The 26,508-nt window shown below is 44.8% G+C and overlaps 1 protein-coding gene across 2 annotated transcripts in view; it reads left to right on the top strand.

The window, feature by feature from the left end:
- Positions 1–26,508, top strand: part of RCOR1 (REST corepressor 1) — a 144,665-nt gene that overhangs the window by 101,922 nt on the left and 16,235 nt on the right. The window contains exons 7-8 of one of the 2 annotated variants that reach the window (XM_083736023.1): positions 9,559–9,637; positions 24,245–24,442. In XM_083736023.1, coding sequence (XP_083592149.1) covers positions 9,559–9,637; positions 24,245–24,442 — 277 coding nt within the window. Of the gene's footprint in view, positions 1–9,558; positions 9,638–24,229; positions 24,443–26,508 lie in introns of both variants that reach the window. The other variant, XM_083736022.1, reaches the window with a different exon arrangement.

Below are 26,508 nucleotides of genomic sequence, written 5' to 3'. Positions count from 1 at the left end.
CAGGGTCTCTGCCCAGCCTGCTTATAGGAACATGGAGCTTCCCTGTTAATTCCTTGTTGTGAAATTGGATTTTCTGGTAAATGGGATCCTTGCTGTGGGCTTTTATTTCCACCTCTCCTCCCCCGTCAGCCAGTCATGCATTCTGTTCCGAGGGGCAGGGTTGGTTGTGTTAAGAGGAAAAGTCATTTGTGTGTCACTGCTTATAAAGCTTAAGGCCATTAAAAACAACAACTCAGGGCCATTTGAACACAGCCAATCAGTTATTAATAAGCCAACATATGAATGAACCTTCTGCCCATTCATGCAGCACCTTTCTATCTCCATCTGTCTCAATGAGATGTGTAACTAGCCATCGTTTCCTGTGTTGTCACAACCAGCAAGCTGGCTACCAGCTTTGCAGCAAGTATGTTGAGAGATGACCATTCAGACACAGCTTGTTCCTTTCACACCTTCTATGTTTGCAAGGAAACATCACATTAATATTGTTCCATCCTGCCCCTGTTGGGTTTTGCTTTTTCTCCATCCTGCTTTTTCCTTGAGACCCGCACGTGTTCTTAATCTGATTTACAAGGTATTTTCCCCATACCTTTGGACCCTGGGAAAACTCCACGAAGATGTGCCTGAGCCTAGATTTTGCATTAATTCAGTGCTCTTGCAGTGCAGGAATATTGATTCAAAATAGTCATGAGAGCCTGTTGCTATGGAGATGGTGATTCCGCTCTTACAATTTAGGAAAGGGACCAAGCTAGCATATGTATATTTTGTGTGAATTTTTTTTTTAAAAAAAACCAGGAATAGATAAACTGCAGGTTTAAATTGTGCTTAGTTTCTTAATTGTGATCCACCTTGAGCTAAACTTGGGAAAGCTGGGTGCAACTGTATTAATTTCATCACTGAGATAAGCTTGTGAGCAAAAAGTGTTTTTGGCTTGATCTCTAGACAGCAAGCAGCATTGCAATTGGTCCCTCCCCCCTTTTTTTTAAAGAAAACCACCAATCCAATTTCAGTAAACAAGCCAGTATCTGAACGTATGTGACCAAAATAAATAAATAAATATTGCAGCCTGCAGGTGCCTGGTTACAAACACTGAAAGGAACATTTGCACAACGTGAGTGAATGCAGAATAGAAACATTCCTGAGCCCTGGGTTGGTGCTTGCTTTCATCAACACCAATGACTTACAACTATTGCAACTAAACTGAAGGGGAGCAGGCATGTGTAGTAGACTTGCTTCGCGTGATTTTCCAACATGCCTTACTCTTAGCACTGGAACCAGAGCAAGCAAAACAGTAATCGGAAAATTGCTAGGAACTGGCTTATTTTGAGTCACGCCGTTAGTCCATCTAGGTCTTTAACGTAAAGGCTTCACCCACCTGGTGTCTACACCCATGTCACTTAGGCGCAAGGCGAAGGTTTTCTTTTATTTTTCCAGGCTTTTAAGTGAACTTCCTGAATTTCATCTTTTTAAATGGTTGAGTAGGGCTGCGGTTATTGTTCTCAATTGTTTGCGTGTGTGCATGTGTGCGCTGTTTATTTTTAAAAAAATAATATTTATTAAAGTTTCAAAAAATTACAAAAAGAAAGAAAAGAAAAAGAAAAACAGAAAATACAAAATACAAAAAATTAGAAACAATTAAAAACAAATCCATCTTTCCATATCTTGTCTTTCATTTACTTGTTTCCTTGACCTCCTCACACCTTCCTTTTTTGTATTCTAGTTCAATTGGTCATTTCAGCAAATCCTTTCCATCCTTGTTTTTATCTTACTAATTTATCTTAATATATTATAACTTTACATTCTGACCTGTTGACAATCCATTATCCATTATTACTTAACCCTTTATAGCATTACTGCTAAAACCACATAACTTCATTCCAGCATCCTTCTAACATTCCTTAATTTTACAGTGTTTCTGTAGATAGTCTTTAAATTTCTTCCAGTCTTCTTCTACCGACTCTTCTCCCTGGTCTTGGATTCTGCCAGTGCATGTGTACGCTGTTTAGTGTGTGTGTGAATTATTGTCTTTCTTGCACTGCATACTTTATATTTTTGTTACTGTGCTTGTATTGCTTGCTGGCCTGGGAATTCTTGAGAGTCAAAGGTATTGTTTTATCCAACAAATGCAAGCCGCAAAGGTGGATGCAGAAGCAAATACATGCATTCTTCCTCCGCCTTAAGCAGGTGCACTGGGAAATAAAAAGCCACCCAGGTAGCCCCCTTCACACATTACGTTTTATTTCGTTTGTTAGTTTGTACGTTGCCCTTTTGTATAAATATTCCCAGGGCTGCTGCGTTCAATAAAGCAGAACAATAAAAACACATGCAGCGAACGTAATTTTATCCACCACTTCAGTTTATTATCGCCAGCGACGATCTTTCCACAGTTAAGAGAGAATAAAAAGGAAGGCGATAGATCTCCGTGGTCCAGCGTCTGCTTTGTAGGTCTCAAATTCAATCCCTAGCATCTATCTCCCAAGTAGGGCTGGAAGAGACCTATGACTGAAGCCCTGGGGAGATGCTGTCTATCGTTGTAGAACAGAGGCAAGCAATGTGGTGCCGCCCAGAGATAGTTGGACTGACTCCCAAATCCCATCATCCCTCATGGCTAGTTGCAAGGGATGATGGGAGCTGTAGTCCAGCAGCATCAGAAAGGCACCATGTTTTCTACTGATGTCATGGGCTGGTTGGGTGCAGAGGAATGGTGGGAGGAGCCAGCTGTGGAACTCTCAAGGGAAGAAGGCTCAGAGCCCAGGGGTTGGTGGTGGGATGACAATGAGTGGGCAGAGGGAGAAGACTGGGAAGAGGCGGTGTCGGAAGCTGAAGAAGTAACAGGGCGTAGCGAGTTGGGAAAGTCCATGGTAGAGAGAAGTCTAGCATCAGAGGCAGAAGCTGAAGCAGGGGAGGAGGAAGGCTAAGAGGCAGGGATGAGTCTGATTGGTGAAGAGGAAGGGGTGTCTCCCTATCCTGCTGCAACAAGCTCCTCACTGGTCTCCCAGAACCAGAGGAGGCATGAAAAGGGTAGAGGAGAGGTTGACTTCATGGAGGTGCAGTCTCTGATTGCTTGGAAAAAGCCCTGGAGAGGAGGGGATTTGAGCAGCTGTGGACAGGTGGGGACTCAGTCTTAGCAACTATTTCACAGGGCAAGACCTTCAGGAGATGAGTAGTTGTGCTCATTAGGCCTGACACTCCTGCTCAGATCCTGTTTTGCTAATAAAGAGTTAACTCCAGCTTTCTTAGTGTGATTTACTGCTCCTGTCAACCACTGACTTAGATGGTGCTGATCTAGACGGACTCAGTCGTGTGACTCTGAAAAAGCAGCTTCATAGAATGACTCCCATTTGGGGAAGGGGCTTTAGCTCTGCGGTCGAGCGTCTATGTTGCATGCAGATGGTCTCAGGTTCAGTCCCTGACTTGCCCAGACCCCTGTGTGAAACCCTGCACAGTTGCTGCCTGCACAGATTTGAAGTTGAGTTTGCCTAGCCACACGGTAGCAACAGATTTATAAAGCGTGAGAGAGAAACAGGGGAGGAGGTGTGTGTGTGTGTTGTTCTCTTCATTTAATTGTATACAACATATTAGAAAGCTTGTACAAGCGATGGTGTATTTGCAAGATAGCACATTAGTTAAGGTTGCCTGAATCGGTGCCCCCTCAATGATTCCTGCGTTGGGTTATTAAAATTATTTTTGCCTCGATTTGTGAAAACCACAGAGTCAGAAAATAATAACAGAAGTGTTCTGCAGTAAACAGGTGCAAACTCTGGGCTCCGTGGAAGGAATTCTAAAAGGGTTTGGGAAAGAAAACAGCAATGTATGTCATATGGGCTTCTGCAATATCTTTTTTTAATTTCATGGGTTGTTGGAAAGGTGTGCCAGTTTCATTGGATCTGAAGCCTATGCATATATTAAAAGTGGAGCCAATAAGTTCTTTGCTGTTGTCTTTGCTGTTGTCCTTCCTACACAGCACAAGCCTCTTCAGTAGCATCCTGTACAGCTATGCTAAGTCACAGGTGAGCATCGCTGTGTACTGTGGTCCAGCGTCTGATTGGAATTATTGAAGGATCAAAACCTGTTAGGTTAGATCAGTGATCCATCGTGCTCAGGATTGATTTGTCCTTCGTTAAAAGGTAAAGGTAAAGGTACCCCTGCCCGTACGGGCCAGTCTTGCCAGACTCTGGGGTTGTGCGCCCATCTCACTTAAGAGGCCAGGGGCCAGCGCTGTCCGAAGACACTTCCAGGTCACGTGGCCAGCGTGACAAAGCTGCATCTGGTGAGCCAGTGCAGTACACGGAAACGCCGTTTACCTTCCCGCTAGAAAGCGGTCCCTATTTATCTACTTGCACCCGAGGGTGCTTTCGAACTGCTAGGTTGGCAGGCGCTGGGACCGAGCAACGGGAGCGCACCCCGCCGCGGGGATTCGAACCGCCGACCTTTTGATCGGCAAGCCCTAGGCGCTGAGGCATTTACCCACAGCGCCACCCGAGTCCCACTGTCCTTCGTTAGTGGTTCCCAAAATTGTTGCCCCCGCGGACCACTTGAAAATTGTTGAGGGTCTTGGCAGACCTCTGAATGGCTTTTCATGCCCGTTGCAGCAATTGTAATGTGCTCTACAAGGTGCTGTGTGGTTTTAATTGTAATTTCATTGCTGCTTTTACCGTTTATATTTTACCATATTACGTAGAGTGCAGATTGTAACACAATAAAATAACAATAAAAGAAGCAATGCAGACACAAATTAAAAATCAATACCACTGTTTTAATGTTTAGTGCCGTCTCCTGTAGTCAGCCACAAATCTACAGGCGCACCGTGGACAATCTGAGCAAAATTTGCAGACCCACTGGTGGTTCATGGGCCACGTTTTTGAGAAACCCCTGCCCTCTGAGCCACCCCTGGGAGGTTGACAAGTGTAGCCAACCCTTCCAGTTCAACCCGGAAATCGAGAGGGAGGTGTATTCTGGAGACAAAAACTGCAGTTCTGGTTAACAGCTTGTTGCTAGACATGTCCTCTTTTCCTTTTTATGTTCCCTTGCTCGTGTCCCTTTCCCACATGGCGTTGTCTTTTTTTCTTTTCTTTTTTAAAGATAGCAAGCCTGCAGGCCGGGTTTGTTTATTTCAAAATAATTAACTGTGCAGTGCCTAGCAGTTGAGGCACTTTATAAACAGTGCATATTAATCTCTCTCTTTCAAAGTAATTGCTATGATATAGCTTGCATATTAAAGCAGCAGTTAGACCCATGGGAAGATGCTCTGTGCTGGGTTGGGGCTATTCATCCAAGAAGCCCAGGGAGATGTCCTTCCAGATGTTCTCGGACTCCAGCTTCCAACAACATGTGGAGGACTATGGATTCCCTATGCCTGGTCTAACCCAGTATTGTCTAGCCCAGGCTTCCTCAACCTCGGCCCTCCAGATGATTTGAGACTACAATTCCCATCATCCCTGGCCACTGGTCCTGCTAGCTAGGGATCATGGGAGTTGTAGGCCAAAAAACATCTGGAGGGCCAAGGTTGAGGAAGCCTGGTCTAGCCTGACTCAAGGGTTCCAAGCAGGATCTTTCCCATCACGTGCTTCCTGGTCTTTTTAACTGAGGATGCCAGGGATGGAAGCCAGGACCGTCCTGCATGCAAAGCATGGACTCTGCCTCTGAGTCAAAGATAACACTTACAGATGCTTCTACAGCTCTGGGTACCTACACAAACCAATCTAGGCAGCTGTTCCCATGTACTCTTATGAAGCAGTTGCAGCAGCAGGGGACCATTACCCTCCACTAGCTTGTGTACCATCTCTGCACACATGCAGCCGGAGACTGAGCCTGCGTGGAAGCCGCCTCTGCTCCTCCCTTTTCACTACGCTCCTGGTTCTGGGAGACAGTGGTGCAGGAGCGGGGAAGCACTTGGCCCTTCACTTGCTTGACCTGCCTCTTCCTCCTCTTCTTCCAACCCATCCTGAGCTCCACCCTCCAGCTCGGAAGCCTCCTCTGCCTCTGCCTCTTGCCTCCTGGCTGGTGCAGTTCCCCACAAATCGCTGGCCTCCGACTCCAGCCCACCTTCCCCTGGAACACACCTGGCAGCATTCTGCCAGTCCCTGCCATTGCCTCTTCCCTTTGCTCAGTAGGTGATCCATGAGCCAGATTGGGGCTTCTTCCCTCCAACCAGCCCTCTGAGCCTTTGCTCCATCCCTTTCTTGCTGAGCTCCAGAAGGGGAAAGAGTTCAATCCCTGACAACTCCAGGTTCGAGCAGAAGGTTTGATTCCTGGCACCTCCAGGTATGGATGGGAAGGAATTGTGGTGGACCACTACTGGCCAGTCTAATCAGTACTGAGATAGGTGGAATCTGACTGGGTACCATGTGTCCATATGCCATTGTCCTTGCAGTGGCTGCTTCCTCTAGTTCTTGTGGCTGCCTTTCTTTGATTATGCATGTGAGACAGCAGGTGTCTTTACTCTTGGTACAAATTAGTCTTACTCAGTGGAGGACTTACATTTTAGGGTCCCTGAAGTTTGAGCCCTTCACAACCAGCAACAAAGTCTGGGTAACCACTGTTATCTTCTTCAATGGGGTTGTTCCACGACAGGTCACCAAATTAAAAAAATAAAATAATTACTACTACATCTCAGATTTTGATAGAATTGCTGTGCTGGATCATCTCGTACGACATTAAGCACGTTTTACAAAATACTCTTTTTCTGGTTTTTCTACATCATGCACGTACAGTTTCAGACGAAAATGTCATTTTCTAGAGATAATATGCCTAAAGAATTAAAGCGCTCTTCAGCAAAACAGCCAATTTACCCTGACACACCACCTTTACAGCATCTGTGCCACTGACTCTCAGACTTTGGGGTTGTTTTAATATATACAACAAAAAAGCTAATCTACTAAACCCATTTTTTAAAGCAATATGGACTAAAGTCGCTTCTGGGGGCCCCCCAGGATTAGGGACCTGGATGCTTAAGCTTAATTAGTTTCATAGTAGATCTGCGCCTGGGCTTACTTCCCCCATAACTGAACTGAACAAACTTTCATTTTAAGTATTATTTCCATGTATATTTTATATTGTTTTATATAAACTGCTTAGAGGTTACTGTACATTAAGCAGTATGTAAGTGAATATAAACAAACAAACAAAAAATCCACTGAGTCTGCAGGCCCCGTTTGACAGCTTATCACTGATAGTAGTAGTAGTAGTAATAGTAATGATAATAGTAATGATAATAATTTTATTATTTATACCCACCCAGTGTGGGGTACTTTCATCGGGTGATAAGGCCCATTGAAATCAATGGCTACAAGTTCTACTCTTGAGTATGGCTAATGCTAGCTATCACCCACATGTCCCAGAATATAAAATATTTGTCTGCATGGCTGGTATTGTAGATAGTGGTGACAGATGTCTTTGAAATACTTTGCTAATATACAAAATAGTGGCCTGGTTTTTTTATTATTATTATTAACTGGGGAGGGTTTGTTTAAAGTCATTATTAGGCACCTTGTTACTTTAGTGTGGGATTGGTTAAAGATCTAAAGGAATCTCTTAGGGCTGTGAGTGCTTGCAAAATCTTACATTCATTTTCCCACCTGGCCTGGGACTGACTCCAGCTACAAAAGCTGAAGCTGCTTGACTGACCCTTGGGCCGCAGTATTGTTTAAGGTGTTTTGTTGCAGAGATGTGTGTTGTTGTTGCTGCTGCTGTTAATTTTATGTATCTTTATTTTGGATCTTAGGATTTGTGTGGAAATCGTTTGATTCGGCGGTGTACCTTTTATGTTTTGTTTATTGCTTAGGACTACTTCTGTTATGTTTGTAGCCATGTAATTTTTCACATGTTGCAAGTCACCTTGAGCATGGTTTTAACTTTAGAAAGGCGGCATACAAATAAAATGATTGATTGGTTTTCCCCAACGCCCTTATGCTGCCTGTTCCATGACAATCAATATTGTTCCAGTTTGATGTCCGTTGTTTATTCTTTTGTTATTGACAAGAATGCGTTTTCACTCAGCCAGGAATTAAAACAAACACGTACACAGATTGCAGAGCATATGCTGTTTTGTGCCTGGCAGGGAAAAATCTGTCACCTGTGGTTCCTTCCTTCCTTTTTTAAAAAAAAGAAAAGAAAGATACCGTATGATTTAGCAAACAAGAAAATCTGTGTGCAACCCTGTTTGGGCTGCAACCCTATATTCACTTACCTGGGAGTAAGGCCCATTGAACTCAGTGGGAATTGCTTCTGGAAAAGGCCATTTCCATGCTGGGAAAAATAATCAGGAAAAGAATTGAAAATAAAACTGCCGGTATCATAATGCTGTTGTACAAATCTATGGTGCAACTGGAGTATTGTGTACAGTTCCGGTCTCCTAGCCTGGAAAAGGATATTGCAGGGTTGGAAAAGCTTTGGAAAAGGGCTACCAAAATGATCAGAGAAATGGAGCAACTCCCTCACAAAGAAAAGTTACAACCTTTCAGACTTTTTAGTTTAGAGGAAACATGATAGAAGTTTGTAAAATAATGCACGGCATGGTTAAAGGTAAAGGACCCCTGGATGGTTAGAGTCCAGTCAAGGGCGACTCTGGGGTCGCGGCGCTCATCTTGCTTTCAGGCCGAGGGAGCTGGCATTTGTCCACAGACAGTTTTCTGGGTCATGTGGCCAGTATGACTAAGCCGCTTCTGGCGCAAGGGAACACCATGACGGAAGCCAGAGCGCACGGAAACACTGTTTACCTTCCCCCCAGAGCGATACCTATTTATTTAAAGGTATTGACCTTTCAAGCCCTTCATGGCCTAGGACCCAGAAAACTGTCACCAACACTGCACACACAGAGTTCCATGGGATCCTCCCCTTCTTATCCTCTCCCATGTGCTCTTAGACTTTGCCTGAAGTGTGCGTCAACCTTCTTGGGTTGATTTTGCAGAGGGCTGATGGGGGAGAGGTGGGAAAGATTCTGTTGTTCTAGCAGAAGTGTGCTGCACTAGTGTAGCAGCAATGATGGATATGACCCATGAATTTAAAAACAAACAAACGCAAAGGGTTCAGGGCTTTTTTATTTTATGTATTTATCGCTCCCCTTCCAAAAAGACATAATATGAAACTATCATGGCAGCTTACAAAGCAAATAATCCCAAACCATAATATATAATGATTTAAAACAAATAAAAGGAAACAGTTTAAAAGCAGCTCCTTGCTTCAAAGGTTTGGAAACTTGGTGTCAGGTATAAGTAATCGCAAGTGCTGTAGACCTTTCAGTGAAGTGGCTTTTGTTATAGTTCTTCTATGATGTAATGGATTGTGTCTACTTCAGTAGTTCTTGTGAGATGGCCTCTTAAAATATAAGAATGACCTGTCTCTCTAAATACAGGTCACATTAATACTTATTTAGGTTTTGTGATAGTGTGATTGTTTCCTTAGTTTGAGCATCTCCCCTGGATGTTCCCTATAAGATTCTTGCATTCTCTTTTTGATTATATTTTGTTGTATTAGAACCTGCACACCATCTTTTCTTTAAAGTGATCTGTCTGGTGTTTACTGAAAATTAATGTGGCACTTTCTTCCTTTTTTGTTTTCTAGCGAGGATGAAATAGAAGAAGCAAATGGAACTAACCCTATCGATATTGAGGTTGAACAAAACAAGGAGAACAAAAAAGAGGTATTTCCCCTAATAATGCTTTAGTACATTTAAGGTAGGGAGGGGAGAAATAACCTGTGGAATTGCTTAAAACAATGCTAGGTAGTTTATTTGTGGTTTCTTCATCTAGGTGTTGTTTTTTTAAAGTAAGGATTCAGTTGTAACAGCCTTAGCTTATGTGGGAGGTAATATAAAAACACAGGTTAGTTACAAGTCTGTTCTAGAAGTTTGTGCCTCTGATTCTTTTAGCCTCAACTGTTTGCTTGCTGTTGGGGTCATTTTTTATTAACTTGGCTCACCTCTCTATCCTAAGTCACCTTTAGCCCTTCACATGTTGCTGAACTGCAACTCCCAACATCCTTGGCTGTTGGTCATGTTTGCTGTGGCTGATGGTATTTGTAGTTCAGGAATGTCTGGGAGTTTCACAGCTTCCCCTCTCGCCCCCTGACCGAGAAAAGCCCTTTGTTTTATCTGTTCTTAATCTTTCAATATTCAGCTTCACTAGGATGTCCACGACTTCTAGTGTGATGAGAGAGGTGAAGAAAGCCTTCCCCAGTGCTTTTTTCCTTAAAAAAACACACACGTTTAGGGGTTCTCAAGAAAATCACAATTTTATAGTTCAAATTGGGAAAAATAAAGACAGTAAATGGACAAAAGTACAAAGAACATGCATTACCTTATATTACACAACTGACAGCTCACAGTAACTTCCACATTGGCATGAAGTTGTATGCACTAACATCTTCCTACTCATATACTGCCCCTCAACGAGGCCAAACTTTCATCAGAAAAACACCACACATCCACATTCCACACTGCTTCACACATTAAACGCTCGCTTCTGTTGGAAACTCAGGAGACACAGGGAAAGAAAATGAGGCTGCCATTGGGGGTGGTAACAACGAAACTGACCAATCACCATGCTAGATTCCAACTCCTACTTCACACATTAAACGCTCTCTTCCGTCTGAGACTCAGGAAACACCGTGACAGCAAATGAGGCCGCCATCGGGGGTAGCAATGGAACTGACGATTCACCGTGCTAGAGAAGAAACTAAACATTTAAATTTTTTTGTTTCTTCTCCCGTTAGATTCACAAAATGTTTAGGGGTATGCGTCCCCCCAGAAATAAAGCACTGGTCTTCCCCCATGCCATGCATACCATCTGTGTTGTCATCTGCGTAATCAAGGACATGTAGCAGCTAGAACTGCAATCTGAAACTTGAGCCCAAACCATGTTAGAACACCTATGTCCAGTAAAACTTTCTTTGAGTGTTCAGGATTCTAGCTTGTGAGTTGGGAGATTCATAGGAAGCAATGCTTTCCTCAGTGAATCGGGCTGGTCCATCTTGGTTTATCCAGCTAAATGCAGCCTACCGGCCACTGGACTCCCTTGTTCTTGCTCCTCACCAGCAGGCAGACACACAGCAAAAACAGGAAGATTCTCACGCCCTTTGTGGACCTCCCTTTTATGGTTGGTGGGCTATAAATGTTTGATAGACCACCTAGGTGCACGGCTTTGCCACATATATAGCTGTCTTGTCGGGGAGTGTTGGTGATGCTAAATTTTAAGAAGCGCCTTGAGCTTCTGATCCCCTTTATCACTGCTTATCTCAGGAATTTGTCACACTTGGAACGTAGTACTTTTGTACCTTATGCTCATACAATCTATTAAGTCACTTTTGTGATTAATCAGACTCAGGATTATGTAGAATAAGCAATTACGTTAAAGCTGCGAAAGAATAGACAGCAGCAATGCGATGGGCAGGTGTCCAGTTCACCCTTTCGCTGGGCTGCATTAAATATAAAATTTTAAAACATCTGAGTGAATAACAATGTTTTAATACCAAAATTCCCTGGAGGAGTTTGGAAGAGGGGAGATTATATTTTCCTTCTCTTTAAATTGTAGCACAGCAGCCTAAGACAGCTGTTTTTAAAAAATGCTTCCTTGGCCCAGTAAAACATCACTGCTCTTGGCAACCGGATGGCACAAAACGATCATCTTATTTGCTCGAACTAGAGCAGGGCTGGATGCAAAACCAAATTGTGACACATCCCTTAACGTCTTGGGGGCAAACATCATTCTACAAACTCCAAGACTGCCACATCGTACGTGGCTGCTATCTTGATTAGTGTCAACAATACATTCAGCATTGAAGATGATGGGAATTAAATCATCAGCTGGAAGCCCATAGCTAAATTGTACATTAGGAGTGTGTGTGGCAAACTAAGCTACTGTTCAGAGGAAGCTCTGCAACTGGGAACTTGGCATCATTGCTTTAATCTGGATGCCATCTTTACTGAATTCTTTCATTCAGCACCTTCTCACCCTGTTTTCAAACTTCATCTGCTTGTCATGAGGACCAGAGACATCTGTAAGTTGGGGTTACATTGGAGCAGGCGGTGGTCGGTGTCCACCACTGACGTTCTTGCTTTTATCTCAACCTCATAATGGCTTTGAGAGGCCAGCATGATTACTAAATTATTAAGACAAGTGTCTGTAAAGATGAATATCGGAGGCAATCCTTTGCCCACCCACGGTTGTACTGGTTGCATTTGAACTGTTTTTCTTGCACCATGAATGAAATTTTCTGACCTTGTCTAATAGTAGGCTCCATGCAGAGTTTTGTCTTGGTGCATGGTCACAACACATGGGTCATTGGATTCCTCCATGGTGCAATTGATAATAATTACCCTATGGTGGAAGTAACCAATTGGACAAATCCACTTGGAAGGAAACAGTCCTCAACCTTCAACTACTAGAGGTCTCCCCCTTAAAGAACAGTTCCTTAGTTGTAGTAGGGCAGATTAAACACTTCTTCACTGTGGAGACAGTAACCGCACAGATGACACTTAATCTGTGTTGCATACAACGATGTACTTCCTGCAATCTGGTGCAGCTGCTGGTAGATTATCCAATTTCTGCCATATTGTTTGTTTGTTTTGATTTATTTTTAAAAAACCAATCTTCCACCCAATTGGCAGCCCAGAGCAGCATGCAGTATAATTAAAACCCATCAACACAAACTGATTCACAGTGTCTTACCACTAATGTCTTAAACACCACTAATGTCTTAAACACCACTAATGTCTTAAAAACTCAGCCTTCCAAAACTACAGTTGAACACGCACGAAGATTTGGGCAACTAGGTTCCCCAAAGGCTAGTTGAATAAATAAGCCTTTAGCTGGCACCTGAAGCCCAGCAATGAAAGGAACTGTTGTACTTCCCCAGGGAGGGTGTTCTAAAGTCCGAGGGCCACCACTGAGAAGGCAACGTGAGCACCACCACAAGCAGAGCGCCTTGCAGTGGTTGCAACCCACGCTAGACACACTGTTCTGCTAGTGGTCTGGGGGCTTGCAAGGGACATAACCATGTGAGTCATTATACCTTTGTGAGTGAAAGCTTGCACACGTTACTGGGAACGGCATGCAAGCAGCCAAAGGACAAAGGCGGCAACCACATTTTTGTGCATAACGTGCATTGCTGTGGGTCATGAAGCAATGTGCCAGTGTGGCATTGTGCAGGGATGAGGAAGCTTCTTTGTTTCAGGTGGGGTGAGGAAGCTCATCTCAGCAGGAGGGGGAGCCACCCTGGCTTCTTCCCCAGCCGGACTCATCTCTGCCTCTTGGCCTCCTTTCCAGGCTCCGCTTCTGCCTCTGAGTCCGGACTGCTCTCTGCCACAGACTCTCCCAGCTCACTAAATCCTGTTGCCTCTTCAGCTTACAACACCTCCTCCTCCCCAGTCTTCTCCTTCAGACCACCACGAATCCCCAGGCTCTCAGGCTTTTTCCCTTGGGGGTTCCCCAGCCGGTGCCTCCCACCACTCCTCTGCGTCCATGGCACATGGTTGGGAAAGACATTGGGGAGCTGTATCTGATCAATGTCAGCAGTACTAAGCTAGACAAATAAATGACCTAACTTCCTTTGCCAGACTGGGCCTGGGGTTAGACCCAGGCTTAAATCCCCACTTTGTCGTGCAACTCGTTGGGTGACCTTGAATCAATTAATACCTCTCAGTATAACAGACCCCCGCTCAGGTGTGCTGTGAAGAGGAAAGTGGGTTGGGAGAACCGTTTTCACTTCCTGGAGCTCCTTGGAGGAAACGTAGACTATAAATACAATGTAATGCATAAATCAGCAGACCGTTGCATGGACTGTCTTTCAAATGCTGAATTCTGGAAGCACGTATGTTTCCCGTGCCCTTGTGTTCCTTTTTGACAGAACCCCTTTCATAATTTTTGCAATCATTTTTTTTTAATTCTTAAGTGACAGATGGATGAATTTATCCAATAACACCTAATGAAGTGCTGCTGGAGGGAGCTCCCACTTTGGGAGTTTACTGTGACATTGAGTGATAATTAAGCACAAATTTAATGCAGTTTAAATTCTGTTAAAATTGCCTGCCTGCCAAATCCCCAATCCAAGAAGCTTTAGGTGTGTATTGTGTTTCTGAGGTGATGAGCAGCTCTTTGATGTTAGCACCGCAAGTGCCGTCACAGGTCTTTGAACAAGCTCTTTCCACCCTACCCCTTCACAATATTAGCATTCGTAATCCAAATCTTTCAGGCCAGGGTCAGGAACAACTTGACCCCAAAGCAGAGGTCCAGAAGACATAAACAAATTGTGAGATAACCAGCCTCATGTAACCAACATGCTTAAGTCTAATGAACGTATGAAGGGGTTAAAACCATAGAGTAAGCTGTCCAGCAGGCTTAGCTTTCTTTGGAAGAGACTAGGTAATCAAGGCATTGTTCTTCCCCTGTCTATCTGAGAAGCTCAGTGTATGAAGAGGCTAAGTTGGCTAAACTTAGCTGCATGGCTCTAACATGCCTCTCCTGAGTTCCTGTACCAATAATTTAGGAACTTTTACCACTGTAACTAACCAAGTTTTGCTGCCCATGCAATTTTTCTAAATGCTGTATGAATCCGACCTTTGGAGAGTATGTAAGTAAATCATTTTAAACTTACCAAAGGTGCGGTCTTTTTTCTATAGAAAAAGGGGCAAATTTTAGATCTCATAAGGGCATATTTTAAAGGTCTGACAGCCTATATTTTCTGTGCTTTACTTTTCTGCATGTTTTGTTATCTTAAATCTTTGCTGGGGTTCTCTCACCAAAGACAACTTGTCCCAAACTTGGATTTTGGCATCCAGGGAATTTTCCTTTCTAAAAATGCCTATTTTTCCCCTTGAACCAACATTTGAAAGCACGCAAATTTCACTTGCCAATCTGACCTTGTAGGACTTTTTCTCTCCTGAAACCCTGGTCAGTGCAGGCAATGCTGGGCTCAGTGAACCAATGGTGTGACTTATGTAAAAGCAGATGGGTGTGGTTTGCAAGACCAATAAAAATATCCCACTCTCGCTTTTATTTTATTTTTTTTAATTGGCATTGTTTTCTGGCACTACCAAGGCCACAACTGTCTCTTTGTCGGATGGATGTTTTAGGATCGGTGTATAATTAGCTAAAAGTTTTGAAATCCCTTTGACAGGCTTTGCTTATGACAAATGTTGGCTTTGGCTGTGCTTCCCCCTCACCCCCCAAAGCTTTTTATTGCCACTGGCTCCCCGCTGCAAAGCCAAGAACGGTGGACGTAGCCGTGCATGCTGAAAGTCAAAGTTAATTTGTGTCTGCTGTGCTTTCCAAAAGGAAGCAGATGGCTGCAATGTTTGAGTTCAGGTCCCCTTTGCAGCCAAGCAGTGTGCGTTGGATTACACACCCTTGTTTATCATGCTGTAGTAGAGCTAATCTCTGCCTTCGTTCCCTCCCTTGTACTCACCTGGCCCCTCCAGAATTGCCAAGGCACATCCAGTCGCTCTGGGGCACAAGGACACGCTGCCTCTGAATACATAAGCTTGTGTGCGCGAGAGTGTGTTCATTGCGTACGTGTGTGCATTCTTCAGGTCTGAGAAGGGAAACCAGGTGTTTGGCAGCAGACACTGTTCTTGGTGCCTCGGTCACTGCCCAGCAGCTGCAGTGCATTGTGAGGTACAATGAGAGTACTACTAGTCACAATAGCTGTGCGCTCTCTCTGTTGCCATAGTCGTTGGCAGCTGTCTTGAGAGACAACGGAGTCCGCCTCCGGGGGTGAAGTCAAACTGCTGTGTTAGCAGCACTGAAGTGGCCTCTCTGGGCTGCATGCCTGGGCAGTGTGTATGGAGGTCCCGGGCTGCCCAGATAACAAGGCCCCCTCCTCAGCCTCGCTGATGTGGTCCAAAGGAAAGCAGAGAAATATGTTTGGCACTAGCTGGGCTGCAGGAGTAGCAGGAAGGAGGCTTACAAGGCGCCATCCAACCGTCTTAGGGACTCCACTCCAGATTTGTGTAAGGTTTACTCCAGGGGTCAGCCAGGTTTACCGGCCATGGGCTGGATCACTCCTACGGAGATTGTCCGTGGGCCGGACTGACGCAGCATGATGCCTGAAATCGCTTCTGCGCATGCCCAGACATTGAAAATTGTGCCTGCGCAGAAGCGAATTTCGGCATCTGGACGTGCACAGACATTATTTCTGGTATCTGTGCGTGTGCAGACGTGATTTCCGGCATGCTCAGTGAGTCCCCGCACCACGCTGTACCATTTTAGCGCAGCGCATGGAGGATTGGCCAAGTGGGTGGCTCAGTTCATTGGCAGCTTGTGGGCCGGTAAAACGGTCTTCGTGGGCCACTTCCGGCCCATGGGCCACACGTTGTCGACCCCTGGTTTACTCCTTAGCCTTTTCTTCTCCTGAAGATGTCCCGCAAGGCAGTGGAGGTTTAGAACCAGAGTTTTCCTCTTCTGTTCTTGTTTGCAGCAGGAGGGACTCTCTCGACTCTTCTCCCACCTGCTGCCTTTTCTCTGGCATCTCTCTCTTCCACAGACCCCCCCTTACTCCCGCCCCACCTTCAAATTAGCCCCCTCCACTACTGTTTTGACCTGTTTGACAGAGACCTGGTGAAGAACCATAGAAATGTAGAGTTGGAAGAGGACACCCCCCCCCAAGGTTCATCTGTCCCACCCCACCACCCCAGTGCAGGGCAGTAATGCCCCTGCATGCATTTGAGCGTTTATACTCCTTTCCTCATTCTCAGCGCTGCAGAGGACCACTGCAAAATTGGATAAGATATGGGGGCTTAGTTGTCCCATTTCTTCTCCTGGGATTAAATCCTAGAACATGCCTTTAAAATGGAGGCACTGTTAAGGTCTGCTGCAGGGTGGGGAAACCCTTTCAGTCTGAGGAACAGATCTCTTATAGCTAACTTTCCAGGGGCAGCATGCCAGGGTGGGTGGCATCAGAGGCAAAGGTGGGCAGATTATTAGATACCACTGTTACTTGAAAAATAAATGCACCAGCCTTGTAAAAGTGAGGGGGTTTTTTTTGCCCCCCATCACATAATTTACGCAAGCAGGAGGCACCATCATAGTTCAAGGACACATTCCAGCCAGGCCAAAGTAGTTGAGAATGGCACAGAGCAAACTCGGTGTGCAATGTGTCTTTGGAAGGATTCCAAGGGCCAGATAGAAACCTCTAGAGGGCCACAATCTGCCCACAGCCTCGAGATTCCTTATCCCTGGCCTTCTAGATTATTGAGCTGCAGGGACTCTTAGTGAGGGATAATTGCATTGGTTCTACCTGGGTTAACCGCCAAGGTGACCACCTTGAATAGAGCAAAGATGGAAGTTGTCAGTCAGAACTGGCAGCACAGAGTTAATCAGCCTGCATATCTGTAGTCCCTCGGCTGATGCAATCCAAAATTATCCTGCGAGATTAATCTGTGAGAGGACGTACATCTCTCCCCATTCTCCCTTCACTTGTCATATTTTTCTGGAAATGACATGGTCAGGTTTCTCTTCTCCCTCCTCCCCTCCCTCCCTATTTAATTAAAAACTGGATGAACTCGGAGTACGCCGCTTTATCATTTGGTTAAATGGTATTAAAAATTAATATGAGAGTGGAAGAAATTATATAAGGGTCCTCCGCACGATGTACGTGTCACAATTGGTTTTCTTAAAGCTTGTTAACAAAGTGAAATCTCTGCCCCTTTCCCCTCGTTGCTTGTGTATTCCTTTAATCCTTTGATCAGCAAATCCCATTGTTCCTTCTTTTAAAAAAATAAAATAAAGTCCCTGCTTCATCCTTCAGATGTTCTGTGGAGCAGTGAAAAAAAATTAAATATAATTTATTTCTTCTGCTACTGTAAACAGAAGCTCAGGCTGAATAGCACTCTTATCCAGCCCTTGGGAGTCTCTTCAAGCCAAACCTTTTTACACCCTCCTCAAGTGCTTTTGCCTGACTAGAACCTGCCCTGGAAGACAACGATAATGCATTTTGTTTGCCTGCATGGAGAAGGGAAATAGGGACGCAGGTGGCTCTGTGGGTTAAACCACAGAGCCTAGGACTTGCTGATCAGAAGGTCAGCGGTTCGAATCCCCGCGACGGGGTGAGCTCCCGTTGTTCAGTCCCAGCTCCTGTCCACCTAGCAGTTCGAAAGCACAAAAGTGCAAGTAGATAAATAGGTACCGCTCCGGCGGGAAGGTAAACGGCGTCTGGACCTAACAGTCAGGGGTCCCTTTACCTTTATGGAGAATGGAAAAATGTAACGCTTGGGGTGTGGAAACCTCCTGACGTTTGCGTGGCTAAGTTGTGGCCTACAGTACCAAAATTAGAACAATTGCCCCGCCCACTTTTGCCTCTGGCCCTGCCCATCTGTGGCATGCGGCCCCTGGAAGGTCACCTAAGGTGGAATGTGGCCCTTGGTGGGAAAAGGTTCCACCACCCCCCCACACACATTAAGAGATTGTTAGCTGCGCCGCGTGTTCCAAAAAGCTTACCCTAAAATGTGTCGATGGTGGTGTCACTGCTGGATGATGCCACTGCCCACAGATGTTGACTTGTGCTTGCCGGCCATTATTTGTTGTGGCCTATCTCTGTTCCCTTGAGCCCCCTGGCACACAGAGAGCGCTTGGGAAGACGGATGGGGTCACAGTGTCCCAATTGCGCTGGAATGTGTGGAAGCAAAGGAGCAGAAATGGCCTTCTCCCCAAACATATAGTGCAAATCATCATCATGTTATTTGTAGGCCGCCTTTCCATAGCTAAAACCATGCTCAAGGCATCTAACAACAGTTATTTACATAATTGCAAACACAGCAACAACAACTTTATTATTTATATGCCACGCATCTGACTTTGGGTGGCTCCCAACAGAATATTTATGCGGCCTTGTTTTCTGTCTCTAGTTCAGAAGTGAACAATCTGTGCCCATGGTTATCTGTGTGAAGAAGTATTTTTCAACTTTGAATGTAAATTGTAGGGTTTGCTCCTCCATCACACTGTTTTTTTGGGGGGAGGGAGGGGCCTATTATTTTACTTTTATTAATTTGTTTAAGCAGCTGTATGCTGCCCTCCTGGTGCAAAGGCACCGCTCGGGGTTGCTTGCATTTTAAACGGACAATTTCATTAAACAAAAAACCCTCATCAATATGAAACAATCAGCCAAGGAGACAAGATCAGCAGTAGAAACCAAGCATAAGAACATTAGCTCCCCGCATATGAACAAAAGCCTGCCGGAACAAAGGAATCATTAATAGCTGACGAACAACTGCGAGGGAGGGGGTCTGAGATCCAGAGGCACACAAACTGCAGAGGCCCCCCCCCTCCAATTGCTTCTCTGTCAGCATCTCTGAGCTACCCCACACTAACGCCCCCTTCCTTTCCTTGTTAGTAATCACGAAACTTGGGTCGTGGTGCCCAGACTGGCATAACCATCATTTAAAGCCAGCCAAAGTTTGCTTTCAAAGCAGAGATTGAAAATCAAGATTAAAAACTGGTTTCAATCTCTGGCTTGCAAGCCAAGGGTGACTAGAGGGAACATTGCTGCACATTGTGGTAAAAACATAGTTATGACTACGCAGAAAAAGAGGAGGGGGGAGGAAGGGGAACAGAGGCAGAGATGTAAACGAAGCTATGGGATGCTCTTGGTTTGAACCACGAGGTAACAAAAACACGTAAGATATAATGTGCTGCTATTCTGGTACATGTGACTGTTGCCCTCTGTGATAGCTATTTCACTCAGCTCTGGCTAATGCAGATCACAGCTGTCAGCCTACAGAGCCTCCTCCCTATCTGAGGAGGCACCAGCCATCATAGGTACTTAGCTGCCTGACCATTGGAGCATCTAGTTCAGTATTGTCTACACTGACTGGTAGCAGCTCTCCAAGATAACCTGGAGATGAGACCTGACACTCAACCTCTTTGCTGCAGCCCATCCTTAGAACAAGGTGTGTTGCCTGCTCAGGGAAGGTTTATTCCAGGGGTCAGCAAGGTTTACCTCACCTGGGCCGGTTCACTCCAGCAGAGATCCCTCCGTGGGTCGGATCGTGCGCCTGATTTTTGGTGTCTGCATCTGCGGGTGGCTCGGTTCAGGGGCGGCTCGGGGGCTGGTTAAATGAACCCCATGGGCTGCTTGTGGCCCATGCTTAGGTTGCCGACCCCTGGTTTATTCCCTCAGACTAGGAGAGAGCAGCACGACTACTTCATACCTAAAGGTAAAGGGGGACCTCTGACCTTAGGTCCAGTCGCAAACGACTCTGGGGTTGCGGCGCTCATCTCGCTTTATTGGCGAACCAGAGCAGTGCACGGAAACGCCCTTACCTTCCCGCCGGAGCGGTACCTATTTATCTACTTGCACTTTGACGTGCTTTTGAACTGCTAGGTGGGCAGGAGCTGGGACCGAACAACGGGAGCTCACCCCGTCGCGGGGATTCGAACTGCCGACCTTCCGATCAGCAAGCCGTAGGCTCTGTGGTTTAGACCACAGTGCCACCCGCATCCCTTACTTCATACCTAGCAGTCTTCAAATAAGGAAAGGAAGAAGTAACGGTGGTAGCACAAATATTTTAGAAGACCCTTATACTTCCTTATCTGTAAGAAACTGGGAGAGAAGCAAAACAATGAGTTTTTTAGAGAGAGAAATCTGTACTGGAGCTGCAAGCAAATCCAAGTGCTTTGAAACGCAAAACAATATCCCAGATTCATGTTTTGAAAATGCATTCTTTCTGTTGCCTACCTTGTCCCCAGAAGACCTTTTATTTTATTTTGCAGGACAGATTCCATACCCATGCAGAAATCCTTATCTTAGTGCTTTGCGGTACTGCATATAAAAATGAATGAGCTTTAAGGATTAGCCTGCAATCATCTGACCCCTCATGTTTTGTCTTAAATTAGTTTCTGCTTCTTCCCCTCTGGCTGACACACAGGAAATTACATCTCAAACTTAAACTTTACTCTTCTCTCTCTCTCTCTCTCTCTCTCTCTCTCCCACCCACTCAACAAGCTAGGTCTTCTTTTATTTCTGGCAAAGAATTAAAGTGACATATTGGTGGCCTAGCTTTGGAAAGAGTGGCGTGGAAATGGTTGTGTAGCTTTGAGTGACACACTTGCAAAGTGCTGAGGAGAGCCGGGACAGGATTCTTTTCCTCCAGCTGGTAAAACCAGTAGCAACCTTCTGTAAGGGTATTTATTTTACAAATACCTTTGGGGCTGAACCCTCACAAGGCAGCTTCCAACAAAGCAAAAACTCAGCCCAGGCAATCTGCCAGAGATGAGTTGCTGTCCTCATTAGGCCTGACGCTCCTTGTGTGGATCCTGTTTTTGCTAATAAAGAGTGAACGCCAACTTGCTAGTGTGATTTGCTGGCTCAGTGAGGGAAGTAAAGGAAACAGATCACCTGGCCCTAATGGAAGAACTGACTGAGCACTACCCTGGATACACGCCAATATTAAATGCATAACACAACATCCATACAATAACAAAAATTTAAGCAGTTGTATAAATTACAGTTCATAATAATGAACAATACAATGCATGATAACAGGTAATACATGATACATACCGAACATAATGAATACATACTAGGAAGCCGTGTCAAGTTAATCACAACTTTGTCCCAGCAATAAATTCTGCAACTCAACCCCTGTAAAGTAGTCTCATAACTTGTTATTACCCACTTACCTTGCTTGCAACTGTAAAATACAATGCATATCCTTTTTTTTAATTGCAAATTTATTAAAGAAAAAATAGAGAGAAAATGCACACGGGGGTGGGGGGGTGGAACCAAACAACAACAACAGAACGAAACCCAAATCATCTATTCACATTCACAATAACACTCAGCATCTATGCATCCATCTTAATTTACACATACAGATCAATATATGCCATCCAAATGTCCAAGGGCATTAAGGTCTTCAGATCATTACATAATAGATGGTGTTTATTCTTACAGGTTTAAGTGTAAGTCACTTAGTCACCATAAGGACTCGCACATTCCATTTTTGTTGTGCTGTTGTTAGTCCCCATACTACAGGGGAATAATTTAAAAGTACACGAACACCCACAAATATGAAGGATTTTTCCAATACAGGACTAATACAGATAGCAACTTCAGCGCAAAACAAATATTTTGCTGCACTGGCCCACATTATATGCCTCATCAAGGCATTTCCTACATTGCACTTTCATCCTATATCTGAGCTTGACAGCACCTTCTTGTAGAGATGTTATGGAGTCCAGCTTACCTGAAACCCCCAATTTTTAAATCAAAAGAAACTTTCTGTCTAGATTCCAAAGCAATCTTCCATTGTTCAGGTTGTATTGTACATTCTAATTCCCTGTTCCACTGTTCCCTAAATAATGCAAATACATCTTCCTGGGAAATCTGAGATGCAGTAGCATATCTACATGTTATTGTTAATGATGCCAGCCTCGTTCTGCCAGATGCAGTGCAAGCATGGTTAACAGCACTGGGGTCAACCTTGTATATATGTCAAGCAGTCCCAGAGTTCCAATTTGTTACCCGTAAGAACCATGTCAGCCTTCGTGGTGGCTGCAGTAGTGCTATGATGGTTGTTCCTCCCAGGGAGTCCACATTTCCCCCACCATGCTGGGGGCTGGTCTGCTAATCCCAAACAATTTTACAAGGCAAGATTGTCAATACATCTGAACCTCTCTCTGCCATAGCATCTTCCTGCTCACCAAACCCTGTTACCTCTTCAGCTTCCTACACCTCCTCCTCCCGGTCTTCTCCTTCTGACCACTCATTGTCGTCCTACCACCAGTCCCCTGGCTCTGGGTCTTCTTCCCCTAGGGGTTCCCCGGCCGGTTCCTCTTAACACTCCTCTCCATCCAGCCAGTCTATCACTTCAGGGCATAAAAATACAGCGGACTCTCGGGTTGCGAACGTGATCCATGAGGGAAGCACATTCACAACCCTCAGAATTCGCACCTGCAGCGGCGTGTCTGTGCACGCGCGGGTCATAATTCGGCGCTTATGCTCAAAGCGTGATTTAGCGCTTCTGCGCATGTGCAAGTGCCGAAACCCAGAAGTAACCCATTCCGGGTTCGGCACAGTGCACAACCCGAAATTGCGCGACCCGAAGCGTCTGTATCCCGAGGTATGACACTACAACATAAAAAACACAAAACATATAATAAAGTGAACAGTCCTCTCTCCCACAACACATTTAAGGATATCAGATGTTAATCAGCCCAATGTTTTGCCTGGCGTCTAAATGTATGCAGTGAAGGCACCAGGCAAACTTCTCTGGGGAGAGCATTCCACAAATGGGGAGTCACCCCAGAGAAGACCCGTTTTCGTATCACCACCCTTCAGATCTCTCATGGAGGAGGCACACAAAGTGCCTCAGAGGATGATCTCAGGGTCGGTTCATATGGAGAGACACAGTCCTTGAGGTATTGACTAGATGGGTCATTTTGGTCGGGCTTGGTATAAGGGAACTTCCTATGTTTCTAGCGTCTCCCCTTACACATAATGGGGCTATCACATGGCATCGCTGGTCTATACAAGCTGGTCCCTGCATGTGGGGCCACTTAGGGCTGGGCGATATATCTATACATTTTCCAAAACGGGTTTAAAGTTCATATCATGATACTGGTTTCATAATTTTTAACCTGGTGATATATCGCGAATCACGATGTGTTTGTGTGTGCGCTATGCAAAAATCACAATGTGAGAAAAACTGCAAAGCCAGCCAATGCCTCCACATAGCTCCATCCTTATTTCAGACATTGTGGGACACGGGTGGCACTGTGGTCTAAACCGCTGAGCCTCTTGGGTTTGCCGATCAGAAGGTTGGGGGTTTGAATCCCCATGATCCTCCTGGCAACCTAGCAGTTCGAAAGCATGCCAAAAAGTGCAAGTGGATAAATAGGTACCTCTCCGGCAGAAAGCTAAACTACCTTTCCATGCGCTGCTCTGGTTTCAGTGTTCCATTGTGCCAGACGCGGCCCTCGTCGTGCTGGCCACATGACCTGGAAAAACTGTCTGCGGACAAACGCCGGCTCCCTTGGCCTGAAAGTGAGATGAGCGCCGCAACCCCAGAGTGGTCTGCGACTGGACTTAACTGTCAGGGGTCCTTTACCTTTCTTTTTTATTCTGCGATGGTGGTAGATCACAAAGTTGAAAACCAGATATCACCCAGCCCTAGCGCCAGTAATGTGGCAGCTGCACTGATCAGCCACCACAATCAGGCAAATTACAGGTTCGTAGGCCTCTTAAACAGTTGTATGTGTGGATTATGGTTTGAAGTGAATTATCCCGGCTTAACGTATGGCAGATTTCTACTTTGCAGGTTCCCCTGGTGGAAACAGTTCCTCAGGTGAAGAAGGAAAAGCACAGTACCCAGGCAGCTAAGAACAGAGCCAAGAGGAAACCTCCCAAAGGAATGTTCCTTTCTCAAGAAGATGTGGAGGCAGTCTCCGCCAACGCGACAGCTGCTACCACCTTGCTGAGGCAACTGGATATGGAATTGGTCTCCATCAAACGGCAGGTAGGAGCGCTTTCCCTGCGACAAATCAAGGCTTATTTTTAATCATCCCATACATATTTTAAGAAAGGAGCTGCCATCGGTCTCAATTTTGCGCCTCCCCGGAGGATTCATAGCTCGGACGAGATGTTTTGCATCGGGATGAGACTTGATTAACAAGCTGTCAGCTGAGCAGCATGTTTCAGAATGGAATTATTTCATCTTGGCTTTCTATTTACAGTGCAGCAAGGTACAATGTGCGGTTTGCCAGCTTCCTGTCTCTTCCCCCAAGATGCTACTATAGACTTCTATATATCACAGTTTCTGTACTCTTTTTTTATACTCTGGATGGGTTGTTGGTTGTTTTTTATTTTTTGTTTATTTTTTGGTTTTTTTTCGTTTGGAGAACATTTTTGTACCGGCCAACTATTTTTTTAAAAAAACTTCTTTTTTTGCATACTTGGTGATTTGATTTCCTTCCCAACTTAAACTTTTACTCATATAGCAATCTTCCATACTCTCAAATCCAGGAATACAACTAGGGTAGCACTTGTTTTTCTTGCCCATACCATTTCTATACAATAGATATTTCTCTACCCCCCAACCCCCCCCCCCCCAAAATTACAGCTAGTCTGAACCGTGTGACAGATTTGGCCTAGTTGATGCCGTATAGCAAATCTTCAAGGTTCCGATGTTAAAACGGCTTTCTTCCAATTTTAAGAAAGAAAGAAAATTGTTATAATATAACTGATATAACCCAGTGGCTCAGTTGGTTGGAGCGTGGTGCTGAGAATGCCAAGGTTCCAGGTTCAGTTCCCTGCATTGCATGAGGTTGGGCCAGATGATCCAACTCTATGATTCCATGATTTTATAATCACAACCCCTGGGCAACTCACTCCCCAAATATGCTTTGTCTTAAAAGGATTGTTCTGTTCTTTCAAGTGCCACATATATTCACCCTATGTATTTAAAGCACTATGATTCCATTTTGAACAGTCATGGCTTCTTCCCCCAAAGAATTCTGGGAGCTGTAGTTTGTGGTGCTGGGAGATTCCCCTATTTGCCCCCTAGAGCTATAGTTTACAGAGTGGCTTAACAATCAAGTCCCTCTTCACAGGGAACTCGGGAAACTGTAGCTCTGGGAGAGGAGTAGGGGTCTCCCAGCAGCTGTCAGCACCCTTGACAAACTACAGCTCCCAAGATTCTTTGGGGGAAGACATTGAGTGTATGAAGTAGTATGATACCACTTTGTGGTGTGAATGTGGCCCAGGCCTCCTCTAATAACTGGTGTGAACTGTTGCTAAGGGAGATGTAAGCTCCTCCCAGACTTTTCATAATATGTACTGATTGGTCCATGGTGCAGAATTCCAATTGCCTTTCTCCCAATCAGTGCAATAGAAGAGGCTGTGTGTTGATTGGTTGCGCTCATGATTTACTGAGCAGCATTGGTATTTTTAAAATGGCAGGGTTCTCTCACTTTCTAAATTAATAATAATGCAGAAGCATGTTTCTTCATATAGACACTTGTAGCCTTGTTCCCTTTTCTCTTGAACCAATTATCAATTGTCCGATTTGGATGATTTATGCCTGTTGCACCACTCTTAATTTCTGATAATAAAAATTTAGGGGCTATACTTTGGCCAAGCGTCCAGTTACAGCAAAATAGAAATTAGAGGTCAGAACATCAAATATTTTATGCCCTTTATGAATATGAACAAAAGCTTCAATCCTATGCGTACTGATCCATGAGTAAATACACTTGAACCTGTGAGTAAACATGCACAGAATTGCACTGGAAGTTAATGCAACCTTTTTTGTTTGGCCGCATTCTACATTTGCTTATACCAATCACTTAATGGCGCTCTGGTTCCATGCGCAGATAAGTGGGATAAACCCCTCACCCCAAACAAATAGAAATCAAGTAAAGCAAATACTCCCATTTCCTAATTAATTTTACTGCGTTTATATCTTGCATTACATTGGGCTTTTATTTTCCCTGCACTGGCTACAGCTATAAAAGGGTTGAAGTGAGAAAAATGAACCCCGGTGCTTAATGGAATCTCTTGAAAAGCTGAACAAAATATTTATAG

The sequence above is a fragment of the Podarcis gaigeae genome, assembly GCF_964106915.1.
Source record: "Podarcis gaigeae genome assembly, chromosome: 1".
Classification (NCBI taxonomy): Eukaryota; Metazoa; Chordata; class Lepidosauria; order Squamata; family Lacertidae; genus Podarcis; species Podarcis gaigeae.
The sequence above is the reverse complement of the archived record's forward strand: the minus strand, read 5'-3'. Positions and strand labels throughout refer to the sequence as shown.